The 21,888-nt window shown below is 42.1% G+C and overlaps 1 protein-coding gene across 1 annotated transcript; it reads right to left on the bottom strand.

The window, feature by feature from the left end:
* Positions 1-641: 641 nt before the first annotated feature.
* On the bottom strand, positions 642-21,716 carry kcnk12 (potassium channel, subfamily K, member 12). The gene is made up of 2 exons (XM_031879762.1): positions 20,621-21,716; positions 642-6,228 (listed from the first exon to the last, which is right to left on the bottom strand). The coding sequence occupies exons 1-2, from the start codon at positions 20,958-20,960 to the stop codon at positions 5,336-5,338; spliced, it is 1,233 nt and encodes a 410-aa protein (XP_031735622.1). The 5' UTR covers positions 20,961-21,716; the 3' UTR covers positions 642-5,335.
* Between the last annotated feature and the right edge of the window lie 172 nt (positions 21,717-21,888).

The following is a 21,888-nucleotide window of genomic DNA, read 5'->3' on the forward strand; positions in this document are numbered from 1 at the left end:
CATTGGCTGCTTTTCTGTTAGTGACTGTTTTGGAGCTTAACAGACTTTTTGCAGTTTTGCAGCATTGCTTGAAATTTAGTTGTGAATTTTCACATTGTCTGCACCTTAAATAAAATTGATTGATTGATTGAAACAATGTTTTTACCAATTTTGGTACCACTTTCTATGAAGTTACCTTTTTATTAAGGGCTTACAAGTTGGATTTATAAATGGTTAATAAAGAATTCACTGTAGCATTATAGATTTGTTAACAACCATCAAATAGAACAAGTTTGGGGTTGCCAGGTTGTGGAAAATATCTCTCTGACTGGTGAGTCATTAAACAAACATTTCAATGTTTTGGGATATACACTTATTTGCTTGTTTTTGGTGAGAGTTAGATGAGAAGATTGAGACCACTCGGCCTCTACGCTAAATGTGAAGCTACAGCAAGCAGCCAATTAGCTTGGAAATAAGGGGTATTTTAGCTCTGTCTAAAGGTAATAAATTACCAGCACCTCTAAATCTCACTAATTAACCCGTCACATCTTCTTTCTGAAATAATCACAAATGGCAAATCCGCAAACATTTCAATTATGAGTCATTTATGAGAATAACAATTAAGAAAATGAAAGAAATATCAGTGTTTAATGGAACCCTTCTTGTTTCATATAGGTTTTACTTTTAATTACATAAATATAAAAGTACAATCATTTGTATAAATGTGCAACTTGCAAACAGAATGAATTTGCAGACATTAACTGCATGTTACACCACAATGCAAGCAAATTGAGACACACAGCAAGGTGAATAATTATGGTGATGTTGATAGAACCAAAGGTCAACATAACTGTGGATCACAGTCACCTGAAGTAACTTCCAAATTGAGATCTGAATTAGTTTGTGTCTCCAACAGTCTTCATAATACAACAAACATCAGGCACACGTTCTGCAGATTTGGAAACCCAGCTCCAGATCAAAACCAACAATGTGATCAGAAGCAGCCAAGCAGAGACGTAATACATCATTCTGTTACCAAACCACTCAGCTGTTCACCGCTTGTGCTCCAGCAAAATGAGTGTAAATACATTTTGTTCCTGAAACTAGCGGCTTTAACAGTCTTAAAATACAAAAGCAATCATGCAATCCTCTTCAGATGAAACCGGAGTGTTATGTATCGTACTGTGATCACAAAGAACTAATGCCATTAGCACCGTCGACAGCCTCCAAGATTAACACTAACAACATCTCCAGTCTCTGCTTATTTTAAAAAAAAATAAGTTTTATTATGGGCCTTGTAGTGGCTGTGGAGCATGACATTTTAATGGGGCTATTCAACAGTCACAGTGTGCTTGACTACAGGGCAGATTTTCCAGTGTGAATACATTACATTATGTGTTGACTGGAATAAACACTGGCGGCGTTGATTTGAACAATTCAAGATTAAATTAACAAAAACAACTTAAACTGAGAATCATGCAGCGCTGTGATCCAAGTCTGCTATGTTCACCCATATTATGTACTAATAGTGTGGGCTTGAAAATATTCAATCTAATTTTGAACATTACACAAATAAATTACACTAAAAGAAAAGTCATTGGTATGACATTTGAGTGGCGTTTCTGCTGATAACAAATACAAACATACAGCAAATCCTAAGACCACCTGTCTCCTCTTACAGAAGATACAGAGGACAGCGGGACAGTTAAAACCATTGCAATCAATGGAGATCAATTTTGCAAAATGCAAAAGGATTGTAATGTACACCACACAAACTTTACACACTAAAATCTTTTAAATAAGGAACCTTTTTATAATAGACAAGGACTAAAGTAAGGCAATTGATTTCAAGCCACACATGCGTTTTAGGTGAGCAAACATTACTCTAAATATTATAATCAGTGTCGTCTTAAAAGCTTGATGTGTTTCAGTCTTAAGGGAAATACATTTTAATCTATATTATATTGAGTCAAATACCTTCTGGGGGACTTATATTTAAGGAAGCATTTAAGATAACATATCACAGTCCTTTAATTCTCAGTCCTTTACACACACCGGTTTGAACACACAAATGCACACACATGCTCCTTGTTAAGGATAAGGTTAAGGATACAATGCAGCCCGCTAGACCCTGACGGCTACAGGGGCTTTTAATAATCAGTCAGCAATCCTGGAACCTCTTCCATTGTAACCTCGAGCCTCAGAAGGAAAATGAAGGTTCACATACAGCATTATGGCAGCAAAACGTTTCCCCAGGTATATTGAAGCAAGGGGGACATCATTGAATTCACACCATAGTATGTAATTTGCTACAGCATGCCCATACTAATGCTGAAATGTCCTGGGGTTTGCCACTTTTCTATGCCTGCAATGAGACTGCTAATAGTATGGCAAATCCCCCCCCCCCGACACTGCAAGCTTAACCGTAAAATCGTAAAGCCTATTTCTTGCTGAGCGTTATCACTCTCCCATCTATGTGGTAAATATGAAGATACAAACAGCAGCTGCTTTTCTTAGCTTTGCATAAACAGGTGGAACCGCTATTTGTTTTACCTCTTGGATTTAACAAAGGAGATATCATTTGTTGATTAGTGAGCTTTAGACGTGCCAATTGATAAGCTAGAGCCAGCAGCTAGTTAGCTTAGCATAAAATAAAGACTGTAATAGGGGGGATACAGCTGGCCTGGCTCTAAAGCTTTCTAATTAATATTTTTATAACTCGACAATTCGCATGTTTTCAGGGGGTAATGTGGCAGACTATTTCTTGGCCGGCATCAGTTGCAAGGTAAACAGCAGGGACTCCAGGAAGGTACTGGTCCTGTTCAAGAAAGATTAGCTAAGCTAGTTTTGCTTAGCATGAAGACTAAACAGCTAGCCTGGGCCTGCTCAAAGGTAACAGAATTCCAGCACATCTAAAGCTCAATAAATAACTTGTTTTATCTTGTTTGTTAAATCTGTACAAACCCCACAGAGTAAACTATTAAAGTATTTGAGGGTTTTTACAGCCTGCTAGCACCACTCGAAGCTAAGCTAAGCAGCTCCAGCTTCATATTTATCTTGCAGTCAATCTTCCCATCCAGCTTTCCGCAAGAAAGAATACCGGTATGTGTATTTTCCAAAACAGCAAACTACAAAGTGTTGACATTTAACCCTAGCATCCACGTTTTGAGAGGGTAGTTAAGTTCTGTATGGTGCAGCTTATTATTCTGCTGACTGGCTGTGTAGTAGACATGAGACGATGACTTATTCAATCATCCACATGTACAAGCTATATGTAGAAAAATAGACTTTAAAGAGTCCTCTGTTTTATATACAGCTATCTTGTATGGCTTTACCATAATGGCATGCAGGACAAACTAAGACAAGCCTGAAGATTTAACTACCTGAGTCATTTTCTCTATTCCTCTTGGTGAGACTGGGGAGTAAAGGAAATTATTCAGATCTATGCACGAACAGGATGAGAATCAACAAAGAAAAGATTCTGATCCAATTCACGCCTTATTGTAAAAGCGCCTTTTAAGACATTCCAATACTATATATATATATATATATACTGTATATATCTACATCTATGGCATGTCTCATCGTATTCACAGTGTAAGGGTGATGAGCGTGAGGAGAGAGCCAAGATCTGTGGGAAATAGGAGGCAGGATGGTTCTGGTGCAGTGTGTGTGAAGTGAATGCAGAGATGACAGAGAAAAGGAGATGAGCAGCCAGGATTTTAGATGTTGAACATGGACGCCAAGAAAAGTTGAGCCCTTGGCTGAGATCGACCTTTTTATTTTGATTGGCCATGAATTTGACACCACCTTCTCTACCTGTAGGCCTCTCTATCTAGTTCTCTTCCTTCATGGCCGTCTCCTGGACAGGTTAACTATCACCGACTCCTCCTCTGTCGTGCCGTTGGCGAAAATCAAACCCACATTACACGGCTTTAAATCTTTAGATGCCCTGGAAGAGATAGTTACCGGCAACTAGGACATTGATTGCGTGGCTTGGTAGCACTGCATCCTTCGGAAACACCGTCTATCCAAACTTTGGCTACACATTTACACCAAAACCGGGGAAAATCAACTTGTGCAGGCTTTTGGATCATGCTTTGTTTCACAGAGAGAACCATGTCTGCGAAGAAGTCTCCCTTAATCAAAACAGAATATCCCCCCAAAAAACAAATCGATGCTCAACAGAATCCTTCGGGGTTTTGTTTTCAACTCCAGCATCTGAGATTAACCCGGCTACTTTCAATCTGTATCATTTAACATAATGTACCTACAGGATAAAACCATCCATCATTTGCCTCCTTCTCCACCTCCCCTCCTCTCCCTTATATTTCACTTCAAACAAACATAAACTTACTCCTCATTTATTCAGTTTTTGCAAATACATAAGTCTACATTCTGCATTCAAAGAGTAATTAATACATTGCAAGCCGTTATCATTTGTTTTCCTCGCAGACAGCTGTAGGTTTGAAAAAGAAGAGAGAGTGGGTGGTGCCTTCTTTTACCCTTCAAGTCAAAGTCTTTGGCCACAGAAGCATTTTTTGGGCTGATAAGAAGGCCAGTTTCTCTCTCACAAGAAATGGATTTTCATTTTTCAACTCTGCTCTCTTCTCCATCTTGAGCAATAGGAAATTAGTGTGCCACACTCAACTCTCACTACTGCCCTGTCGAAATCAGCTACATCACAGCCATGCTTAGCGAAACTCTACCGCCCCCAGAAATGAAATCAATCACCTGAGGGTAAAACTTGACTCATGTCAAGAAACACATGGGGTTTGCACAATCAATGGAAGGTCTAGAAATGGTGCAAAAAAATGCATGAGACGTATAATGCATAGATCGGTATGTGCCATGTCATTCAGTGAATACACTTGTCTTGTTTGTATCAGCATTCAATATGTACATTCAAATAAACTGGCCCAAAACAATGAAGATTGCATTGTATGCCTCCCTTGGCTCTACAGCACATTTCAGTCTGATATATTGAGCATATATAACAGACCTCCGCAGAATAACTGACATTTCAGTGATTTGTTCTGGGTTGGGTTTGAGGTTAATGCAATGGATGATGGATGGTGCCCAAGCTTCCGGATGTTTTTATGTTGACTTTGCGGTTCTCTCTTCATACCATCATCGCCAAATCATCACTGAAACCGTCGCCATCATTACCGTTATTATCTCCACAGCCTTGTAATTCCAACCGAAAGTATCCAAAAAATCACGTGTGTCATGCATAACAAGTTACATTGCCAATCCATCTCAGAAGCCGTGTATTTTTTCCATGGCCGTCAACCTCAGCGTTTGTTTCGCAGTATAAGAATCAAGAGATCCCACACTTCCTGTCTCGCTGTGTCCTCTACCTGGAGTTGCTCGTCTCTGCCAGCCTGTTGTTCATGATACCGAGTGCGCCAACCCCCCCAGAGAAACCATTATGGCGTGAGCTGCCACAGACTGTCCTGGGATACCCGTTGGCCGACTCAGACAGCTGCTTCTGCATGATGGCCAGCGACACCTTGTTAGAGGCTGCCAAGTCTTTCATAGAGATCATCTCCCCTGATAGTCTGCGTCCCTCAGTATCACTATCACATGGTCCATCTGAGTCGGGTTGCTGGCCGAGTCGACCCTGGCGACCCTTGGAGCCCGGCCGGATGGCATTGCGTCTGCCCAGGAGGACGTTGGCCTTATTGCAGCGCTGGCAAAACAAGCAGCTCATTTTCTCCAGAATCCAGTTGAGCACCTGCTTGATGACAATAGAGATGACGTTGAAGAGCGAGTAGATGCAGCACACTCCCATTAGCATGAAGAGGAAGTTGGCCACCCTGTAGAGGCTTTGATATTTGTAAGCCGCACCCTGGCTGCTGACAAAATCCCCAAATCCGATGGTGCTGAAGGTGACAAAGCAGAAGTAGAGTGAGTCTAAGTAAGCCCAGCCCTCCACGGGGGTGTACATGGCTGACGCACAGCAGGAGATGGTGATGGCTGAGAGTCCGAGAATCAGCATGACGTGGTACACGGAGGGCTTCCAGCCGGGGAGGGAGTAGGCTGAGAAGTCATGGCGGATGCCTGGCGGGAGTATACCACCGTTCCTGATTCGCCGCTCCCTCACGGCCTTCATCACCACGGCCAGCAGTGTGATGATGCGTTCCAGGAAGAGGTTAAAGAAGAGGATGGTGGCAGCACAGCCCAAAAGCCCATAAAAGATCAGGAACACCTTGCCTGCCACTGTCACAGGCGTTGTCATCCCAAAACCTGCAGAGACAGAAGAGAGATATCAGAACACCGAGGCCAGGTTTTCACCTACAAGATGCAAAATAAGTTATATCTCTGATTCTGAAACAAGTGAAGCAATGCCTGAAAGTAAAACAACCTCAGATCTAAATGTTGCAGGGATTGAGTGCACAAGTAATGTGCAGAAAATAGTGCACAATGATTTGTTATGATGCTGATACAAGACTGTAAGCTTTCTCTGGAGGATGAGACTATCTTAAGTCCTTCTGATGCACAGAGAGGACGATAAAAAAGTGACTTTGGGATAATTAAAAAAAACAATGTTTTGCATTGCAAATGAAGTTGCATGTTGTGAAGTGGAGCGATAATAAGGGAAAATAGCAGAATTAACACAAATGTGTAATCAGCATTACATTTATTAACAATAAACCAGTATAAAAAAATAATAACAACAGTCTATTTGCACTCGGGTAAAAATAGTCACATGGTAGCTATTTGTTATTTACAGCCAGCCAAGTTGAATATGCTATTTAATTTAGCAGTAGCTAGCTAGCCTAAAGGCTTTCTGCCAGAGAGAAGATTTAGTAGTAGTACAAGGTAGTATATAGTATTATAAAGAGTGACGATGTATGTTTAGGGAAAAGGTTGTGGAGGATAACTTTCACCCAGGAAAATGGGGTTTGAAACTTGTGAGAAGCCTACTTGCACACTTATTAGCATTTTTTTTTTATTAATAGGATTTTCAGTTCTCAGTTACGGTATCAGTGTACAAATAGCATTGTTGACACCTTGGTGCTTGTTTCTGCCATGCTATATACACCATGGTGTAAAAAGCTAAATAAGAAACTGGCTATTCTGCCTGCGTGCAAATAGCATTGTTGGCTTCTGACACCTGGGTGCAAATAGCATTTGCCAAAAAACACCATCTTTTTATGAACGCATAGATTTAACTGTGTCTTATGTTATCATCATTTATTCAGGAAATTAAAAAAACAAGGACATTGAGGGGAGGGGAATGCCAGGAATAAGCTTAGGTAAGCCTTCTGAATATTCTTTCTCTCTCTGCTGTGTGGTTTGGCTCCCTGCTCTCTTCTGATTTCTTAATCAATTAGACTGAGTGTTCAAGCTGAGGAAGGGGTTACGAGAGGAAAGGCTGTTTATGGATTCTGCCTCATGTTGAAGGAGCACTTCTCAATCTCGACGAGCATCACAGGTGCAGCACTGACTTTGCAGCTACGGCGTAGCTCTGACATTAACATTAGCTGATGAGTGTCTTGGTATTTCAGCACAGAATTGTTTCCTCTTCAAGATCAAATCTTATAAATTCTGTCAGCACAACAACTGGTTATTTGTGTGCACACAGTCGTGTTTTTATGATTTTTGAGGACATTCCATTGACTTACATTCATTTCCAGAGTACTTATGGCGGCTACCAGCCTAATCTTATCCCTTACCTTAACCTTAACCGTAAGCTTACCCTGACCTCAAACCAAGTCTTCATCCTAAAATGATTTATGTTAGATTTATGTCCCCAGAAGACTGGTAAAACACACAGACAGACAGACACACACACAAAGCACTCATACTTGTATCCCAGGGCCAATGCAAGCACACACCCTTGAACACACACACAGTGTCATTCCCCTTATCCACAGAACAGCAGATGGTATATTTGTCAACAAATCAAATCGTGTTGAAATATCAACCAGTTCACTTCCAGGCCAAGGTTAATTGATTGTTCCATCATGGCTATCCTCCATTTCAGAACATTAAGGCAGCGCTTTCCCCCCCTTTTTTCACCAACCCGTCTATAACCATCCATGTCAGGTAATAAATGACATCAATATCTAGACAATACTTCCTTTATGACACCCAAAATGGCTTTTTTGACCTTATCTCTCGCCCTGAAAACCACTCTCCTGTGGGTTTGCTGTTGACACGCCAGGTCATTTAGATCAACACTGATTGATACAGATTGTTTTATAGAGACAAGAGGGAATATCACCCACACATATCCACACATGTATACACACCTTATGGCCTTACACACACAGAGACATACGTGTTTAGGCTTTATGTGGTACCGCCAGACGCTGAATTACCGGGCTTTGTCAAAGATAGACAAAGTTCAGTAACAGACAATGAGGGACAGTTGGGTGACAGGAAGGTGATGTGGTTACCCAAATTAAGCCCTTCAGTGAAATCCTATTTCAGTGTTTCATGGTTAATTAATTAGCAGACCAAGTCTTTTTAACCCGACTGAATAATAAAAAAAACAGATTACATCTACAGAACGCGCACAGAGACAGTCTTCCGCACCGTCTCTCATTACCAAGTAAATTACCTAAGAGAGGAAAAGGCACCCGGCATTGATTCAGTGTAGCATTTCAGAGCCATTACTCCAGACTACTGTGTCAACATGCATTAGGGAAAACAGAACAACAATAGAAAACAAAGGACGGGCAAGCTAAAACCAAACAGTGTGACTTTACAGACAAAGAGAATTTAAAAGTCTTAATTGTTAAGAAGTCTCCAATTCAGACCAATGAGCCTGCTGCTGGCCTGTTTAATCTTTCCACTGTGTCCGAGCCAAGATGGGTCATTTAATTCAGCAGAACTTGATAATGCAGGAAATCATAAGTGTGCTAATCCAATTAAATCAGAGCCCTGGGAGACTATTTAATCATTAACATTAAATAGAGTATGCTCAACTCTACATAAAATGATGCTATGCTTTAATGGCTAATGATGCTTGCACGCATAATCACACACTAGAGCCTCAACGAGAAGGAACGTGATGGAAATAGGGGCATTGGTATCCATTAATTACCACCTGACAGTTTTTAAGAGAAGAAGAAGAAGAAAATACTCGAATGGTTATCAGACTGTGCGAAGATGAAATGTGGGGGAGATGAATATAGATTGTTACTGACCTGCAGGGATTGAAAGGTTAAGGTGAGCTTTTATCTCCAGCGGTCAAGTTTACATCACATGTACTCAGCAGCAATCACAGAGTTGACACGATTAAGACTGAGCAGCTCTCATTACAGTCCAATGGCAAATTACTATGGCCCATTAAGTTGTGTAGTAAAGTCAGCAAACAAGCAAAGCACAAATTACTGAGAGTGTTGCTAATACAAGTATTGATGGTCTCTGCATTTGATTTGCTCCACTCAGTAGACCACTCGCCTCTAAACAGTAATCAATCATCAGATTTGACACCAAAGAGCCGCTCTGAGATAAGGACACCTGTTTAAGATCTTCACCTCTCAGTAGGTATTATCTAAAGCACAAAGGAACTAATGCAGCTATTATATCTAATCCGATAAAGTGCATTTTCCATTGGCAAGATATATTGAATTGTAGCTACTATTTTATAGCAGTGAAAACAAGGAGGCACTAGAATTTCTTTCACAAAAAGCATATTAACATACAACAGAACCATACTGACAGATTCCAAGCCATTTTTATACGTGGAAACTAAGTAATCTATGTTTTTATTATTGTCGAAAAATAATTCCCTTGACATTAGACATTAGAAACAGAGCAAAAAGAGAGTGAATATTGGACTTACGTTCCCCAGGTGGCCAGAGACACAACTCCAATTAAATCAAAATGATGCTCTGTGTCGGCTGGATGGGTAAATAAGTAAGTGTCCCATATCAACTAAAAAAGTCATAATATGTCAGTGTTCTGTTCACAGTTTGTTTCTGCTGTGCCCGAGTGGCCCAACAAAAATCGGTCACATATAAAAACAGTAATTTAAGCTTTTAAACAAGCTAACTAATTACCTTAAGTGTGTGCTGGTGTGGGATTGATTCAAAATAAACTACAGTGCCCATGTTCCTAGTAACGGTGTGTGTGCAACAGTGTGGAATCATTGATGTGTTTTTTAAGGTGTTATAAACGTTATTCATAGTCTGAGCCGGGATTTTCTGCACACGGCTCTCACCTCTATCGTCACAAGCTTACGTGGAGGTGGCTGAGCTGAAATGGTGGTGACTAGCAGTGCTAAAGGTGCTAACGGCGCTAACAACGGCAACAATGCTGACGGAGCTAACGGAGCTACCAAAACAAAGAACAGAGAAGCTCGGATAACAACGCCCACAGAGGGAGTGTGACTTCATTCTCTGCTCAGGGCGCCATCACTCCACCACATCTTACAGCAAATAGTTGTTCACTCCTATATTAATGTTCTGAATGTCGTAGTAGGCTCCTTTAATTAATAGATTTGGACAACACTGGAGCTTGATGGCACACAGGAATAAGCAACATCAGGCTTTGGCTACACAGACAATGCAGTTTAGTGGGACCTTTGCACAGGATTTTCTGATCAATTTATCCGACAAATTGAATCCATTATTTTTCTATTTAAAAAACAAACAAAATCTATTTAATGCTTGGTATGTGTAGTAGAGTCATTGCTGTTTACAAAGAGCTCACTCTGGAGCTGGTGGCAAAGCCAAATTGACACCTTTTGCAAAACAAAGTATCCCAAAAAAGACATATCGATTCACTTTCCTGGAAAACGGCCTCACAAGGCCAACTGTCATAAAGCAGAGCACATTTCCGTCATGTTGGAGAAGTCTGCTCATAATGTGAGTGAATTCATCTGATAATTGAGGGAAAATAAGGACCTTACTAATCTAAAAGAACACAACAGAAGAGAAATATACAGGGGGGCCAAATCTCTAAATGGATACCCACATGAGAATAATGGGCAACTAAAAGCACTTAGTCATGTTCCCGTTTCTGAAAGGACATGGGCAGTACGTTCACCTGTCTCTGAGCAGTACTGAATCTGAAGGTCCCCGTGTGTCCTTGAGGACAACAACATCCCCCCCTCACAACTCCCAGAGGGCCTGAAAATGGACCCAAAGATCTATTAAATGACTGTTTTGCAAACCAAAGCTCAAATCTCGGCCTCCTCTGGCCTCCCCATGTCCCCAATTATGAATGCTTAAATGCAAGCTCCACGTCAAACTAACTGCATCCCACTAGTGGGAATACACTTAAATTGGCCTGATAGGAGCGGCAGCAGAAAACGCCACGTCCCTTTGATGACTGTGTTTCTGTGACGAGCAGGAAATAATTTGTCATGGGGTGGCGTGGCGGGGGTCCGCGGAGGAGAGGACAGAGGGCCGAGGAAGCAGCAACATGGCCAGACCTATCACAACAACATTTGCTGAGAAGCTGCCAGGATTACTGGCAGACTGGATAATAATAGGAACACTCACACTATTCTGCCAGTTTTACACAAAGCAGATGATAGAATAGGTCACATACTGTACATCATTGATATGCAGCTATATTGTTGTATCCGCGTACTGCATGCACAGTGTAAACAAAGGCCAAAGAAATACTAATAAAACACTGAAAGCCTGCACATTACATTGCAGTCATTTAGCAGACGCTTTTATCCAAAGCGACTTACAATTCAGATTCTATCGCATTTCTACACCGTAGGCACAACTACGGGAGCAATTTTGGGGTTAAGTGTCTTGCTCAAGGACACATTGACATGCAGAGCATGTGACATGCAGAGCCAGAGCTGGGGATTGAACCACCAATCCTCTGATTGAAAGATGGCCCTGCTATCCACTTAGCCACAGTCGCCCCACATGCACATGCAACAATATACCTATGTGGCAGAAGCAAAATAATGTGGCTTTGAATTTCACACACAGTATAAGCGGTATGTTAATGGTTTATCTGTTTTGCATGTCAAAGCATTGATAATGAGCGTTTTTTGTTAATTGTCTTACACATCGCTGTGCAATAATTAGAAATAATGGACCGAGGTGACATATAAAAGTTGTTATAGCAAAGTCAGAACAGCTATAAATTGAGAGAGAGCTGAGGCGTGCACTGTTAGAAGTAACAAGGTAACATCTACAGAGCAACACAAATCTGTGCAGCAAAACACAACTTATAATACCTATTTTTTTCAGAATTTGTGATTCGTTTGGCTCCTCCGTAACTGAATCGAGTCTAGCGGTTTAAATTGTATCTCAGTACTTAATTCACTGGCAAAGAGAGCCGGGAGGATTGATGGTTCTGCCGCTGTCTGTATTGATTTATTGTCAAAAAAATATGCTGCATTGTCTTTGGATCTGCGCCAACATTTATTATTTTTCTCTTCATTTTTCGATCTGTTTTTCATCTTTGCAGGGTTTAAAAAGAAATGTAAAGACTCAGACATGCATGGGGTCCTTGTGCAGTTTGTAAGAGTCAGGGCTTCAATGAGCAAAATTTAAATGAAAAGATTCACATGGTTTCGTCATCCATCATCAAATGGTAACACAGATTTTGTCCTTTCATGTCACTGAGGAGTCTCTCATCAGATTAATAGCTTCTCCATGAATGATCTAAAGGCTGAATGTCCTTGTGTTTCCTCGTGTCTTGCGCTGTATGCAGAGTCAATGTTTGAGTAAAAGCTTAGCTACATAAAGCCCTCTTGTATTATTCCCAAAAGTAAACACACCTGTCCAGGTGGAGCTTTTGAAACACTATCACCCTCAGATCAGTGTCATAAGCCATGTTCACCATAATAGATCATACAGATTTGGCGCTCATACAGTATCATGGTAACACTTCATTAAATGTACGTCTTCAGATCATGTGTTTCATCACATGAAAACAATCAAATCAGATGCCGGCAGGAAATGAATGCTTGAGGCTCAGCAGATATTCAATTTAATGGCTTTTCATTACTGATAATGTAAAAGCACAAGTCACTAAACCCGATTCTAGACTGCTAAGTAAGTGACAACTGCAATAATGATCCTGGATAACACATAGACAAAATGACAGCAAGCTGCCTCAGAGAAATGAAGAGGCAATGCTTTGTTGATCACAATTAAATTATGTTTTACATTCTATTAACTGAATGTGCCTACTATGAGTCTGAGACTCTGCCAGAGGCTGCCAGCCTGGAGGTAGCTGAATTGTTTGTGGATGCTGGCATGACGACAAAATATACCGTATGCATTTTGACGCTTTCAGCTCCGTGTGATCCTGGTGTTTTCCTGGGATAACCATTATTTCATAATTGTCCAAGTGGCAAGAGGCTGAGTGTTGGAGAAGTAGGTCTGTTTCTTGAATGATTTAAATTATTGTGCTGGCAGCTGAGCTTCACAGTGGCCAGTGTGTGTGTGTGTGTGTGTTCACAGACAATCTCACACGGTTTTGCTGAAATAAAGGAAGGGATCAAGAGTGCTGTTTCCTCTAATCCAAACAGATTGTGTGAAAAATTCCAACATGACTGAAACTGCATGTAGTCCAATTTTAGACAAGCGCTACTGTTTGAATTCTCCTTTCTCTCGAAGGCAGATGTGCAATACGCAATGGCCGTGACTCCCACTAGTATGCGGCCCATGATCTCAAGCTCCACGGATGATGTCATCTTGTAATCCGATCATGATGACCAACCATCTTAATGATTCAAGGTCATGCTCAAAAGTCACTCACGAGTTACGCTGTTATTGTGTTTCCTCTCTTTTGACCGAAAGCAATGTGATTTAATCAGCAGGCGTGAGAGGATGTTGATTCATCTCAAATCTGAAATGTAACTTTTTTTTTGCAAGGAATACTATTTCAGCATGCTGCTTTGCACGTAAGGAGTTGAAAGATACAATAGTGCAGCATGTCCTCCTGTGTCTCTCTGCTCCCGCACAAGTAGCCCCTCCTTCACACAATGAGATGGATGGACAGCTGCCAAATCACGCTGTTCGGCAACTTGCTGTTAGCTTATTAACATTGAAAACTATTTATATACATGACCCCAAGATGCAGATAAAGGGTCTGCTGGTGCACAAGTGGAATCTGCTATGCAGGCTATCTGCAAACATGGCGACACTTTTTACTGGGGCTTCACTGCATCAAAGGTTGCCAACCAACACAAAAGTTTCAAGAGAGGGACTTTTCTGCTTATGGGGGAATTTTAAACTCTCAGAGCTGTGAGTCAGCATTGACGTCAGCGCCAGAGCAAATTTGGTCAAACTGATGATAGTCAAAAATATTAACACCAGAATATAATTTAACTTGTCTGTTGAAATGAGCTCTGATAGGAAGCAGGGCAGAGGACTGCAGGGTGCAAAGAGCACACAGAGATTAGTGTCTCTTTGCCGTGGCCGGTGCAAAGAGCAGAATCAGTGAAATGCTAATCAGGTTGGAGGAGGAAGCCCAGCAATTCTGCTGCGTCCTCTGAAATGATTTCGGTATCACTTGGCCATGATAGCTTGAGTCTGTGAGTTACTGTACGTAGGCGAATGTGCACCTTAGCAAGTCAGGGCAGATTTATGACCCGCTGTGACAGAGTGCAGAGGTGTACAGCCATCCTGTACAGCAGTAAGTATGATGGGGATTTATTGAAGCCAGTCCCTCACAGCAGGTTTGCCCAACACACACACACACACACACACATTTCCGCTCCACACTAGGAAGCACCCCGTAAGGTGAAAAACTGGGAGAGGGGGAGAAATGGTGGGATAAAATGTATTTCAAGCAGCTGTGTGTTATATAATATTAATATATATATAATAATATTTCATTTTTTCCGTCTTTGAAGTCAGGCAATTTGAGTGAGTGATTGTCTATGGTCTCAATTATTTTGAAGTCTTCTTCAATACAGCATGATGTTCGTTTAGTAAATGATGGTCCCATTTAGAGTAAAATTAAAGCAGGGTATGCTTTAGGGGGTGGCTACCTTGTGATTGACAGGTCGCTGCCGTTGTCAGGTCTGGGAGTTTTCCGTGTTTTCGTCTTACATTGTTAACTCATTCACAGCGTTGTTTAATTACATGAAACATGTTTGGTTGTCTAATAACATCTTTTTCAGCGTTGTGTTTAGCTCCCCGCTCTTGTGTCACTTATGGTTGCAAAAACCAAGATGGCGACGGCCAAAATGCCGAACTCGAGGCTTCAGAACAGCAGTCCACAAACCAATGAGAGACGTCACGGTTGCTATGTCCACTTCTTAAAGACATTCTATGGTTGTGGACCGTAAACCTAAAAACAATGATTCGAGGACGCAGAAGCGCAGAATCTGTGTGGGTTTGTCATTACGAGTGACAACTTTCGCCTTACAAATAATCCTTTTTACAACGTTGATCTAAAAATAAATTTGGTATATTGCACAGCAACACGATTCATTTAGACACAGTCTTCAGGAACGTCTATGCAGCAGCGGTGCAGTTTGGCTCCACTTCCTCATTGGGGACACAATTTTTGTGCTGAGCATCCGGACTGCACACAGTCCAAAGAGACCTCCAGTGCCTTTCATGTGACTGAAGGTCCTCTGTTTTCCATTTTTAACAGTGACATTTCCTCTGAGTCTGTGATTTCACAGAGCAGCCTGGAGATCTAAAGAGAAGAGAGGGGAGGTAAGGAATAGAGAGTCATACTGACCAGCTTCAAATGGTTCTGTATAATAAACTGTAAAGTGATCTTCTTCTCATTATGTAATGCACTGCTTGTGTGATATGAGCAGACTATTTTGTAGCACAATATATAAGGAGATCAAAATGATTGAATGAATGGATGCAAATAACACAGCCAGCCTCCAGGAATCCACGGAGTCCGTCATGTGACATTTCAAACTGCTTAAATGCCAAATGCATGCTCTGCCAGACTGAGGTGATATTGTCTTGGAACCTCGGAGACTCACAAAATACAAGGGGCAGTAAAGTACAGAGAACATATTTGATTTGCAGTTTCATCCAGATGCATGGGCCCTGGTCATACAAGCGTGTAATAGGCCTCACAAGTGTTCCTCAGTGAGACTCCGCTGCAAAATCAGCACTTTTTAAATTGGCACGAGAATACGAGGAAGATAACACTAAACTAAACCATTAGGCCTGATTGTTTACTATCACAATGACGGAGAGGACATGGGCAATTATGATTTCTCAAGATCATTACATAACAAGCTTGCAGTTTTCTTCAGTTAACAAAAAAATATAATTTCTTTATCACAACACACTCACTTTAGGAACTGAAAATAATGTCAGAATGCATTAATAATTACTTTTTTTATGACAGCAAATATATGCTAATTCTAAAAAATTATTTTGTAATAACGAAAATACAAAACCTGACAAACAATTACGTGCATGTCTTCTCTGGCCTTCTGATCTATTGTTCATCCAAAGGACTCTGTCGTATCTCTGCTGAACATGTAGCATCTGTAGGGAGACACTGTGTGGTATCGAGGTTCACTAAATTCAGCAGATGGTGCACCTTCACTGTGGGGTAAAATGGAATTGCCTGATGTGGTAGCTATAAAATTAAATCAAATTTTACACATAAACTTGATCTTTTTGACATAACTGGACAAAGTCTGCAAAGTTATAGACTTTGGCCCTGTGTCTTGGCTTTTACAGTAGACTGTGTATGATATTTAAATCTCAAAAGTACTCTCCCTGACACTACTAGCCCAGATTTGGCTCCATTTGAAGGGAAGTTACACTCTTGCACTGTGATCTGAGGTTATAAACCGTACATATATCAGCCTGATGATGTTATGGTCAACGGTCAAACTAGGCTTCTGTTTGACAGACTCACTCCTCCAACTCGATCTATTTAATACAGAACTAAATGGACAAATCCAGCCACAGGAAGTGTACTCAACAACACCTGCACAAACAGCCATACCATAAAAGCTATATGTTTATGATGTTAATAATGTTTATACTGTATCATTTTATGAAACTGGTTATGAAACAGTCTCAATTTAATACTGATGCCTTTATAGCTGAACCAAAGTAAAGCTGTGGGCTGTAAAACCAAAACAATGAGCTGAAAGATGCTACAACACGCTGTAGAGCTGAGGAGAAATGTAGATTTAGGTGAAAATAGTTACTTCGAGTGACTCCTTTCACACTACACATAGTCATTTGATCCATTGTTAACATAGAAATATTGATAGGTGCAGCTTTAAGCAAAATTTCGAGGATCTCTTCCAATGCAATCTGATGTGACGCCAAAAACTGCAATTTAGAAAATACCATAGAGTTGCATTAACACTTCTCTTAGTGTCAATACAAACTGCACGTTACAGTATAAGTTGAAGCCATTAGCCTAACGAGGCCACTTTGATTAAAATATCGACCTGGAATCAGAGGTTGGTGAGGGAAGAGACGTTGCTAGAGCGCCCTGTCATTCTGCTGCAGCACAGCTCTGTACAGCCAGGGTTGAGCATGATTTTTATCTTCTCTCAACTCCACTGAAATGTACCCTCATTTTGCAAGTTGTGGACTGCATGGAGGTTAAATCAGGCCTCATTTAAAGGACGAACTGCATGAGGGTCTGGATTATGCTGTTTGTTCAACTGTCCTATTTGCCTTGTCTGCCTTTGTGACTTCTCTGAGTGGGTGGTTATGAGTGTGATGGAGCTGGAAGCCACAGTGGCTGCCAGAGGCAAAGAGAGGCAGGACAGAGTCTATCCCCAGGAATAAATATCCCTGAATATTATAACTGCAGAACAACTAACTGCTCCAACTGGCCTGTCCCACTTAATCTCAACAAGTTGAAAGTCTTAGATCAGACAGCCAACACCAAGTACACTCGAGCCACAGACAAGTATTACCCCTGTGAGCGCTTCAAAGCTGACAAAAGTATTTCTCAAAAATGTCACCGTAGCACCTTAGAATGAGACCTACAGGCCCACAAACAGCGACAGAGAGCTGTCCCAATTGGTAGTTGGCAGCTATCAATCAGCCTTGGGGGTTATGAATAGCTTTCCTATTAATAGAAATTCTGTTTACGGAGCAGACTCTTGTGCCCTCTTCATTGAGCATGCAAACAGTAAAGCTGCGTCTGCAAATGTAGGGCAGGACAACAACACCAAGAGTTGGATGTAGACAAACATAAACTCTTCAAAGCTTTAACAAGATGAGAGTCCACAGCCACACTAGCGGCTCTGTGAGGCGGTAGTTAGACACAGCGGTGTTTTGATCGAGATGCTCACGTCAACATGCGGACATGGTCACAGAGACAATGATAATGCAATGCTGTTGATGCTTACCCATGGCTGTACTGGATACCGGACTCAAAGATGGTACTCACTCACCCGTGTGAAAATTGATTGGCAAGTGCAACTGCCAAAAAAGTTACCTATTGACTTTACATTGGAATGACATCAAAAAAGCTTTTCTAGGCTCTGGGATATTTTACAAAAGAGTAGTAATAGACCTTATTTGCAGTTTGTGTTTGATTGTCCACCTTAACATTTGCTAATTAGCATTAAACACAAAGTACAGCTGAGACTGACGGGATTGTCATTCGTTTTGCAGGTATTTTGGTCAAGTGTTGAACAATTAAAGTTCTGGCCAATCGTTGTTGGAACATTTCAAACGTTAAACTGTCATTTCAACCACCGACAGATCAACATTGCCATCCATAGAGCCACGCCACCAAGATGGCTAAAAAGTTGAGGTTATTCTGTGACCTCGTCAACAGCTGAAAACTTTCTATGTCAACTTTTAAGCCAATATGGACAAAAGGACAAGAAGAAAAAAATTTAATTGAAACAACTACAAATTCCTGACAATGGGGCAACTTAATTTGCTGAGGAAGATCCTGTGATATGATGGAAAGCTTGAGACTAGCTACTGATAAACCTTGTGATGAGGTTGTCTTTGTCAATAAAAAAGTGCTTAGGATGTAAAGAAGAAAAACGTCAGAAATCGGATGCATGATGTTGTTGCAGTTGTTTACACCACACTGTAGAAAAAGCTGCAACGTACTATTTGTTTTTCCTGCATCATTCCCAGAAATTGGGAAACAACACGGTGAATCTGGCCAAAACTTTAGGTAAACAAGCACCTCAAGTGACCACGGCTTCACTTTTGTTCTTCAAAGTGATATTGTGGAGGCACATCAAGAGGAGCACAGTGTCACTGCTGGTTTGAAGCCTCTGCCACAGCACTGAGGTTATAAGTGTTTGGGAGGAGTGTCTCGAGTGCACAGGGGGATGCCACTCTGAATTGTGTGGGGAGACCCCCAAATCCCTTTTATATCAGCGGCTCACAAGCATGCAGAAAAAGTAGCACACGAGCCAGGAGGGAGGGGGGAGGCGGTGGAGATCAAAGCGAGATGGAAATCTAGAGAGAAATCCATGCAAGCATATGAAACCGACAAATACTGTTGAAAGACATCACCGTCCCCCCCCCCCTCCCCCAAGGAGCTGAGTCAGTGTATATGATCTTGCTTGACATGACAACTGGAGCACAAGAGGATTTCAACCTGCCAGACATGTACACAAACACAGCTGCTGTGTCCCCCTCCTGTGACTCTAGGTGAGCTGGGTACGTGGGTTGCCTGAGAGCTAGAGGTGCTGGAGTCAGCAAAGCTCTCATGACAGGTCTACAGTTAATACACTTTTGACAGGTTTCCTGCTCGTATGGATCCAATTGTCCCTGTGTGCCCATGCACAGCCATCAGTTTTTCTTATCGCTCTCCTCGCCACAGTTTTCAATTAATAAGAAGGCGCCGGAGGTATCACAGTGTACATATGTGTGTGTTTGTGTGTGTCGAGGGCAAGGTCAGAGATAGACAGCAGCTGTCAGCTCAAATGACTACATGGAGTGTCTCCGTTTGCTTGTTCACCCGTTCACACTCACTCACTCACTCACTCACTGTATGCTGTGGCTCCTCTCTAGCCATCAGTGAGGAAGAGGCAGAGGCGGTGGAGCCATCAGGCATGCAGTGCACCACGCCGTTGGCCCTCGGGGTGCCCTGCGAGGGACACTTGCTCTTTTCTGACCTATCGCACGAGTAAATGTTAAATGAGGGGGAGCAGACGGGGCTTCTCATTGACATTCCTGTTGGTTTGAATGGGAATGTGGCAACAAAAAAAAATAAAAATAGACTGCACCCATGGGTGCTGTCCTATAGCCAGGGATGAGTGTGCCATTCCTGGCAAGCGAGTCAGATGTCGCCCCCCATTGCCAAAGTCCCTCACAGCCAAAAATGTAACACATGACTGGAAAAAAAAAACAAAAATGTTAATCTGTTATTCTGTATGTAAGCCAGTGGAAAGATAGCAGCTTGCAGGGATGGCAGCTCCTTTTGATGTCCAGACTGTCAGTAATTATATGATTATTTAACAAGCAGAGGCCGTATTAATATTAAACATTCTTCAACTTATTTGTCTTGATGTAGCTTTATCAGGGCAGTAGATGCCAAATGTGTTCAGTATTTAGCCTCCAATACCTCCTAAATAGAGCCAATAATTACTGACTTAATGGTGTGAGCTGACTGTATTCACGTGCTATTTGTAAGGCTCGATGTGGGCCTGGCTACACATGGTTTTACTTGGAATAATGTATGCTTTTTTTTTTCAACAAGTAGAGGACACGTTGATCCAACAACATGGACGCAAAGGTCAGTGAATGCTGCATAGATCACCCACCTATAGTCGACACCACAGTTCCAACAAAATAAAAAGCCCCTGTAAAATCCCATCGTGGCCTCAGAGCATCAGCCCGGATCCCGGCGGCGATGGCAGCCTCGTACTCCCGCAGGAAGGAGTTGAGGTCCTGTAGGCTGATGTTGAAGGTCTCGCTGAAGTTGAGGAGCGTCCCGTTCCAGCGGCCGTGAGCCCGCAGCTCCGACGGCCTCTCGATGGCCGAGAAGACCGCAGCGCCGCACAGTAGGTAAAGTATGATGAGGACGGCGAGCAGCGCGAAGCGGCCGTTGTCCTCGTTGAGGTGCAGGGAGCGGCAGCCTTGCAGTCGCTGGCCAGGCATCATCCGAATTTCAGCACCACGCGCGCGTCGGACAGCGACAAACTCCACATCGGAGGCGGCATTCACTCGTCCGCAGGTGTCCTCTGGAAGTTACTGCCTTGCACTCTCACCGCACTTCTGCAGGCAACATCTCGTCCACTCAGCCCATTACGTTGTCCCATTGTAGTTGGGAAGTGGTTTTATCTGTAGCTGAAAGGCAGAAAAACGCCCCACTTGTGGATGGAAGTCTGTAGAAGCACGAAAGAGTTCATGAGAAAAGCTGCGCATTGTGTCATGATGGACACATTCTCTCCCACAGTTGTGGCAATGCAGTTGGCGTGAAGTGGACTGCAGCTTGAATCCAATCGGTACGCGCCGAACGCTTGTTTGTGTAAGTGCAAGCAGCAGCAGTAGTAGTATCCTCTGGGTCCCCTGCACCAAAATGTTCCTCCTCAGAAAAAAAAGACCACAATCACGCTCGAAATTCTGCAAGTTACAGCTGATCCGCAGGAAAAGCCCGCTCTCAAATAAAGTCATCTATCGCAAGGCTTGCTTGGGCTGGAGAAGTGCGGAACTGCATTAGCTTTCCTGTGGACGCTGTAGTGGAACATTGCACATGCATAAGCATCAGTGCATATATGGTGAGATCACTCTCCGCTGCAAACCAGAGACTAGGCATCCCGCCACAATAGAAGAAGGACGGCAGATTAAATTAGACTTTTAGGTTGTGCAGTTGGCTGAGGTAAATGAGCGTCCCCGTGCGTCTTTATCGAGCCCTTACACAAGATTCACATTTTCACTTGAGTGCAGCCGTGCTCGCACGTGCCATGCGCACTGAGGATGCTCTACTCACTATAAACTGTTACTCACTTTCTGCAACGTGGGAACCGGTGACTAAAGGTACACTCCTGAACTAAACTGCTAAAAAAGTTTATAAAAGCTTCCACACTGA

This window comes from Anarrhichthys ocellatus, unplaced genomic scaffold (assembly GCF_004355925.1).
Source record: "Anarrhichthys ocellatus isolate YVR2014 unplaced genomic scaffold, GSC_Weel_1.0 scaffold3, whole genome shotgun sequence".
Taxonomy (NCBI): Eukaryota; Metazoa; Chordata; class Actinopteri; order Perciformes; family Anarhichadidae; genus Anarrhichthys; species Anarrhichthys ocellatus.